The following is an 8,770-nucleotide window of genomic DNA, read 5'->3' as shown; positions in this document are numbered from 1 at the left end:
CTTGTCTTTGGTTAAGGCGGACCATACTTTTTTTTTTACAGCGTATCAAATGATCAAAGTCAAAGCATACGGTCAATGTAATGAAGAGAGTAAATTCGAATCTATCTCCTATCTCTTCGCTCAGATGACCCTTTTGACAGAAGACAACTACTACTTCTACACTATAACTATAACTGCACTACCACTACTGTATTATAACCACTGATACCACAAAACTATAGACTTTTATACTGTCTACTAGAACTAATGGACCGTATGGCTTAGCGGTACGGTTTTCGTCTTGTCACAAAAGTCGAGCAATGCCAATGCTAAGTGTGATCAGTAATAAATAGGATGGGTGACTAATCGTGAAAAATTATACACACATTACCCCACTCGATTGAATGAGTATCTGGCTACAGAAATGGCGGTTAGTGTAGTGACAGTTTAAGTACACAAGGGTCGCCTAACAGGCTGTATGACAAAGAAATATGGTTCCACACGGCTTGTCGAAGTGGGGGGATAAATATGAAACATTTTGAAGCGCATTGCTCACGGCTATCTGTAGAAATGCGCTGTATAAATATTCATATTTATGTACTTGGTCCAACGGATACTATTACTATTTCTACTACAAGACCTCTACTACTACTACTACTACTAGGTACACCAAACCAAATTTTGAGTTAAGAAAAAACCAAAAAGTCTATGTTTCATCACATAGTACTCAATTTTCTAAGAAGTTTGATACCAAAATGAGCCCTCTAACTCAATTATTAAGGAATTTACGCAATATTGAAGATTCGAAAAATATGCGCCTTCGCGCAACTTGCTCCGGTGTCAACTTTGCGCTATTGTAAAATGAAAAGTAATCAAACCACATACCTAAAACTTGCTAGACAGACAGACAGCAACACAGGGAACACGCCTATTTTTTTCCAAGCATATTAAAGAACTTTATTTTACTTTTAAAAGGTCTTGAAAATGGCTCCGAAGCCAATTTCACATAAAACGACAAGGGAGGTAAAAAAGAGCAATTTGAACGATTTTTAAAAATTCATTAAAAAATAATAAAAACATGTACATATTCATGTGATACATCAAATTAAAGTTCATTATCCATACAATGACAAAATGTAAATAGCCAAAGTATGCAAGCCACACATTGGTCATTAAAGAACATGAAGCAAGACTGAAATAATGAAATCACAAAAATTTCACCTAATAAAAAAACTCACAAATATGCAAAATGTCAGGATATACAAATAAAACACTTCATACGTACAGCATGAATAACGTACAATTCAGAAATAGTATGATCTCCTTAGTAAAATAAATTAGATAACTTCAGCAGCTTCAGACTAAGCTATGAAAATTGAGAGAGAAAAATAATCCGAAACCGAGAAATCACAACAAAAAAAATGCACATTAAATCATTAATGCTTGAAAAAGAAATTAAACTCAATCAGGCTATATAACTCTTCGCTTCTTTGATGGGTTCTCAATGTCACCAGAAACAGAATTTGATTTTAAAAAAGACTTTAAAGCATCCAACATAAAATCAACATCACCAAATCTTAAACTCCTTCCGCCCGACATACATTTATGAAAACGTATTTCACTCTTCAATATATCTTTTATCTTTGTCATTGAATAATTTTCAACTCTAAGCCTGTCAAATAAATCAATTACATCTTTATCTGTTCGACAGGGCCCACCGTGTAATTCAACATCTCGTTCAACCTTGGAAATATTCTCCATATCCTTTATCTGCTTATCAATCTTCTTCTGTTGATTCTCTACAAATTTCAATCTTATATCATTATCTACTTTATCTTTTAACATCTTACTCTCATTTCGCATTTTCTTCCCATGCTTTCTAGCTACTTTGAACATGAGCCCTTGCTCTTCAACAGACTTTTTAGATAAAAACGATATTGTTTTATTGCGTTTGACAGCATGAATGGTGGACCGATTATGGAGTGATGCATTTCTCCTTTTACTAATGTCATAATCGAAATCACCAAATGCACTCTCACCAACTAAATTTGTAAGAGGACAATGGCTCAATGTTCTTTTCATTTCATCACTGACATGAGCATAATAACCATCATTTAAAAAATCTTTCAACTGTCTCTCAGTAACAGAAGAAACATCTTTGCATAATATTTTTAACAAAGCAATCATTACAACATTATTAAATTTGTCAATTTGACTATGTACCATATCAAATGCAGGGGATTTGGAAAAAGGGAGAGCATCTCCAAAAACAGATGTAAAAGAAATATCAAGTAATTCAGAGGGATCATCAGCCCATTTCTTAAAACAGTCATGCATCATTTGAACATACATAAAAAAATCAGTATACTTCACTGTATTACTCTTGACAAGAAACCAATAAGGCGAAGTGACTTTTAAACAAAATAGGGCAATACAACAAACCAATGACATTAACCTTAAATCTTGAAGGTCATGAGTAACACTCTTAATCAATAAATTTGGGTTATCATGTAAAATACCAGAAGTGAAAAAATTCAATAAATTGTCATGGTGGAATAAAATAGAAACAGCAGCTTCAAAAAAGCAATTAAACCTGTTGGACTTAAAACTAGGAATGGGAACAACATTGTGAGTATCAGAACAAAAAGTAATCCACTGTGGACGACATCCATTTTTCTGGTCACCCCTGGGACCCAACAAATTACAAGTACATCGAATTATTCTATTTGTCGCAGACTCTGAATCTTTGCTAAAAAATGAAAAGGCCCCATCTTTGTCCCTTCCTAAATACTCATCGTCCTGAGTGATCAACTTTCGTTCAAAAACTGACAATGTCTTTTCAAAGGCAGAACTAATTCCTAATAGAAAATGTGCATTACAATGCAAAAAACTGATCTGAAGGGAATCTCCAAGCTCAGCGTTTAGTTTATCTGTAAATTTATGACCAAAAAGAATATTGGGCGCAGCCCTATCAGACATGACACTAGTAATTTTAGAAAGAATTTCTCTTAAAATAATATCAGGAGAAATGGAGTACACATCTTTATAGCAATCAACTAAATTACTAATAACAATCATAGCAATATCCAAAAGAGTGTCAGAATTTTCAGTGGCAACAGGCAAAAACCCCAGATAAAAGGTTTCCCCACTATCTAAAGTGAACTGATGTCCCACTATCTTTTTCTGATCTCTTGATGTACCATCAAAATGAAACGTAGCATTTTCAGATTTTAAAACATTTTCAACAGTTTGCATATTTGAAAGGACAAAAGCCTCATCACACATGTTTAAAACTGTTTGAGCACAAGGTAAATTTTCAGAAAATACATAATGAAAAATATTGCTTGATACAATATCAATTACTTTTTTTACATTTTTAGCTGAGACACCTGTCTCACAAACTAAGGCGATGACAGCTTTCCTGACATCATCAGAATATTCATTATTTTTAGAATTTTTAATTTTAATTTCAAATGGATTAGCTTCTAAATTTTCATATCTGATGATCTCTTTCTGTAACTCATCTGTAAGGTATTTATTTTTTGACTTCATTTTCTGTAAGGACAAATCTTTCTTATTTAAATCACTGTGTAAAACAGATATAGTTGAGCAATAATCTTTACAAATTTTGTCATGCCCAGCTTTAATTTCTTTTAACTTTAAATCTTTTTTCTTTAATTCAGCTTCAAACTTTTCTTCTAATTTAGACACAGTAACTAAAGCTTTATCCTCAGCTGAACTAAGTTTCTCTTTCAGTCCTTTTACCTCCTCCAGTAGAGAAAATTTCTCCGATTGAATATCACGTAGTGCAGATTCAACAATTAGAAGTTTTTCATTCAAAGACTGAATCAAATGTAACTGGTCATCTTTCAGCTTTGGAGTAGTTGGAGTTGGACTAGATCGTAGTGGGGTGGGTGGGCGAGGCGTAGGGTGCTCTTGTAATGGCAATGATGAAGGCTGTAGATGTGAGGGTGGTTGTGGAGACGAAGAAAGGGAAAATTTTGATAGCAGAAATTGCTGAAGCCTTTCAGGATGTTTGGTCTTGTTGCTCCTGAGTCGTTCATACTCTTTGAATGTTTTTTTTAGGACACAAAAAAGTTTAGAATTGATGCTCAGTCCAGATAAATGACAAACCCATTGAGCCGTTGTGTTTGAACTTAATCCCATATCCCTCCTGGAAAGTTCAATATCAATAACTAATCCGTTATCGATGTGTTTCAAATCCAGTGAAGATGCAGGCGGAAAGGGCAATGAAGCACGGGTGATGCCAAAACTCGACAACTTATCCGAAATAAAGTCGAAGTCAACCCCACATTCCAGGAACGACAGATCATGCCGTTGCATGCAGAATCTCTGGTAAGCACGCTCCACTGCATGCCTTATCCGTGATCTGTGTGATGCAAGGTCTGGGATATCCGTAGAAGACAGTCTTCAATCTGAAATCAAATTATTTGAAAAGATGAGACAATGGCAATACAACACAATTTTACATTGTCAATTGTTACCTAACTCTGTACCTTTCTCGTTAGCAATGCTTACTGATATGTACAGTGAATCCCACTAGGCACTGAAATGCACCAATACCCCTTCATATGATCCTCACCGATTTCTTCCTGTAACAAAACATCTTAATCTTAGCCAGCAAAAAAAAAATAAAAAAAAGCGGTCAGAGAACAACTGTCTTGACTTTGCTCACTTCTTGACAATGGATGATCACATGATAGCTTTGGGAAACTTCTCTGAAAAAAACGTGATTACATATAAATGACGAAATAAAAATATAGTCACCTCCTTCCAAGATTTTTTGATGAGCAGTTCTCCGATTCCTGCTTCAAAAAATAAAGCTGTACAAGTAACTTCTGGTTCACTTTTATTGGTGGCAAATCTGGTCGTCTACCTCTCCCAGATACCAAAAAGGTATTTTTTAACCCTTGGTAAACATCATCATCTGAGGAAATATATCAAAATGAAAATTACTAATTTTATCATTAAAATCAAAATCTTCCTTACACAAACATTGAAATAGATACACGTTATTATTATCCCCAATAAATAAAAAATACCAAACAATAATCTGAATCTGATGAATAGGCAATAATTACAACATGAATATGAAAAAAAAAAAAGTCATTTGCCATGGTAACAGCTAGTAATAATAAGTACCAGGCAGTCTGGTAGCGCACAATTAATATTTGATCTACTGAAATTATATTGAAGGATCACAATAGTCATATAACTTTATAAACAAATCAGTCCACATCCAAATTATTGACAGGGGTCTGAGCCCATCCAAAGCAAAGTTTCATAACATAATTTTTTTTAAAAAAAGCTTACTATTGCTGTAAAGTCACATACGCCTCTATAATAATAATAATTAATGATAATTTCTTAACCAATAACCTTAGAACGCATTCGAACTAAAACAAAACTAATGTGAATCTCGATAAGTTGTCCGCAATGGACTCGTCCGAAACCTGAATTGAGTGTCCGCCATTTTGAAATCAAGATTTCATCGCCACAAAAGTCTAGTGTATTAAGATGACAAAATACAGCTGTATTATTCATTAAAATAAAATTTAGATTGGTGTCATATAAAATTAGATAACTGATTAAAGTCTTACTGGTATTTGTTTAGGGGAAAATATAACATAAAAAAATACAAAGTGCCACAGAGTTCCCAGTTGCTGGATAGGAGGGAATACCGCAAGTGAAAGAATTTTAAAAGACACTGCGTTTACGATTTTGACAAAAAAAAACTAACTAATATAAAAAAAGCAATATTTTCAATGATCAGAAAGTAGATTTCAAACATATAACTTACCTATAATGAGCTTTGAATCCATTCTTGAATGAAATCAATCAATCAATCACACCTTGTTTACAACTAGTCGCGAGTCGACTAACGTCAACTCGGCTCCTTCGTTTGAATGACTTCGCCGGGCATGGTCGTTCTTTTTAAATAGCCAGCTTGCGGACGCTGTTCCATAAAATAGTTTCGAATTTTTACCATGAATAGAAAATTGAATACTTTTTCATTTCATGTAAGTTTCGTTTCAATGTTCTCATATTTCGGCATTTTTTTTGTCAAAAACTTCAAAAAAATCGATTTTTAGAGAGGAATATGATTTTATACAATATAAAATTATATACCAAACGAAAGAGAATTCAATTCTGCTTCAAATAACACCATTCATTTCCCGATCTCATAAACGGCGCTCGCAAGACATCCGGTTGAAAAAGATGAGGTCATAAAAACTGACCGTGAGCATTCCGACCAACCGTTTTCTACACATTTTTATTCAAATCTATTAATATTACTTATTGAACAAAACCATTTTCTTTTTTCCCTATCATAAAGAAAAAAGGATGATCTTTACAATGACACCAAGTGTAATGCATACATTTTACACATTATTTGAGAGTAGCAGTGTGAAAGTGATGAATTTTCCCGATTTTCATCACAATTTTACCCGATAGTGGCTGGTTTGGAGTACCTACTACTACTGCTATTACTACTAATAATAATAACAATATAATAATAATAACAATAACAATTATTATTGTTGTCAGTATCACCGTTTATTAATGATTTAAAAAAGTGTTAAAGATACTTGCAAGATGTTGGTGTTGTGTGTGTTGTAGTAATCCAGCGACGCAACTCTGTACTGTCTACAACTACAAGAGACGCACAAGACCGTGGCACTAAACATCCCTGGCATGCATTTAGTCAAACAACATGAAAGCAACATTCACGGTAGCGTTAACTATAGTGACATACAACCAGGACATGACAGTAAGTGAGGTGGAAATTCTCAGAATTGAAAGCAGACACTTCAATGTGATATTACTGTCAACAAACCTCCACCAACGCCATTCAAGTGGCCAGTTACATCCACCATTAGTGAGAAACCAATGATTGTGATAGGTGACTTTAACTGCCACAGCACCAAATGGGGATACAATGAGAACAACAAAGATGGAGATACTGTTGAGGAATGGGCTGACCAATATAATCTGACACTCTTCTATGACGCATGAAGCATCCTTTCCAAGCGCTTGCTGGATAACAGGCTACAACCCAGACCTTGCATTTGTGTCTTCCAGATATGTCAAAAACTGTCGGCAACCCCATTCCAAAATCAGTATACAGACCTATCGCCATTGAGGTAGGATCAGTCATCTCTACGAGAACAAACAAATTATATGAACTGTGTTCGTGGACCTGGCAGCTGCCTATGACACAGTAAATCATAGGAAACTGCTCCTAAAGGTTGCAAGGGTAACTCGTAACACAAAAATAGTTGCAATAATAAAATTCCTTATGTCAAACCGTCACTTTTTTGTGGAAATGGATGGGAAGAAAAGCAGATCACAAAAGAACGGACTCCCTCAAGGATCGGTACTTGCACATATCCTTTTCAACGTTTATACCAACGACCAACCTCATTTTGAGAACATCAGGGGGTTTCTATATGATCTGTGTCTTGTGTCCCAGGCCTCTGATTTCAAGACCATTGAGGAGAGACTAACGGATGTCCTGGAGCCACTCTCTGAGGCCACATTTAAAGAACTCACTTGCCAACCCAGGAAAAACTCAAGTGTGTGCTTTCCATTTAAAGAACCGCCAAGCCTAAAGAAAACAGGAAACTGAACATCTGGAATGGGAACATATTGGATAAAAACACATTTCCCATGTACTTCGGTGTTACCGTAGACCGCACAATGTCCTTTTCTCAGAACACAAAGAAAACAAAAGCAAAGGTGGCCACAAGAAACAACTTCCTAAGAAAAGAGGCAAAAACTTACACGCCATGGGGAGCAGATCCGAAAACAGTCAGGACAACCATAGTAGCCCTCTGCTATTCATCAGCCGAATAGGTCTCACCAGTCTGAGTAAGATCCTGCCATGTCAAAATAACACCTGCCGGATCATTAGAGTAACTTGAAACCGACTGCAGTTCCAGTCCTCCATCGGCTGGCTGGCATTGCACCTCCCTACATTCAAAGAGCCACTGATTCCAAAGCCCAGAAATATGAATAGAAAATGGATCCAAGGCACAGCCCAATGACAAGTAGACTGAAGTCGAGAAAGAGCTTCACGATGGAAGAAAGCATCAACCCTGACCATGCAGCTGTATACAGGCGTTCCACGTTGAGAGAGTGGAACAATCATGCAAATGAAGCTGTTGGAGATCTGAGAGAAGAACTGTCCTACGGAACTGAGCTCCCCAGGAATGAATTGGTAACACTGAACAGAGCACAGGCAAAACTTGTGAGAACAACTGGAAGCATGAAAAAGTGGGGGCTGGCTGAGAGTAGCTTGTGTACATGTGGGTGCCTAGAGCAGACATCCTTAGAGAATGCCAGGATGCGCTCAGCTGCACTGACCATGACCCAAGAGTCTGCTCCCCAGATGCTGTGGAGTGGGTTCGGTGTTGGTGCGAAACTGTGACGATGATGACTTGCAAAATGAATAAGTCTTACACCTGCCAATATATAAGTAAGATGACAGGATGCTGATCTTTTTAACATCAAAGTACTTTTGTAACCCGGCAGTGCTAACTTTTATGTGTAACCCAGAATGAAAAGTTATTACAAAAGACGATTGCAAGATATTTAGATAAATTGCTAGTTTATCATTGTGGTAGACGTACATATATGTATTAAAGTTACATATCCAATAACCTGTAGGTTAACAGAGAAGGAAGGGCGCACAAGTTCATTGTAATTTGAAGTTGAGGAGTTGGAACAAAGTTGATTTGCATTGAGTCAGAATTCAATCAAGTCTTAG

The 8,770-nt window shown here is 36.0% G+C and overlaps 1 protein-coding gene across 1 annotated transcript; it reads right to left on the bottom strand.

Moving 5' to 3' along the window:
• Positions 1–910: 910 nt before the first annotated feature.
• LOC144970514 (uncharacterized) lies at positions 911–8,444 on the bottom strand. Its single transcript, XM_078910236.1, has 3 exons — positions 5,801–8,444; positions 4,768–4,927; positions 911–4,415 (listed from the first exon to the last, which is right to left on the bottom strand). Exon 3 carries the CDS (start codon positions 4,321–4,323, stop codon positions 1,450–1,452), a length of 2,874 nt encoding a protein of 957 aa, XP_078766362.1. The 5' UTR covers positions 4,324–4,415; positions 4,768–4,927; positions 5,801–8,444; the 3' UTR covers positions 911–1,449.
• Between the last annotated feature and the right edge of the window lie 326 nt (positions 8,445–8,770).

The sequence above is a fragment of the Berghia stephanieae genome, chromosome 4 (assembly GCF_034508935.2).
Source record: "Berghia stephanieae isolate SIO BIC M18660-M18661 chromosome 4, UCSD_Bste_1.3, whole genome shotgun sequence".
Taxonomy (NCBI): Eukaryota; Metazoa; Mollusca; class Gastropoda; order Nudibranchia; family Aeolidiidae; genus Berghia; species Berghia stephanieae.
Note: the sequence above shows the minus strand (reverse complement) of the source record. Positions and strands in the feature narration are given on the sequence as shown.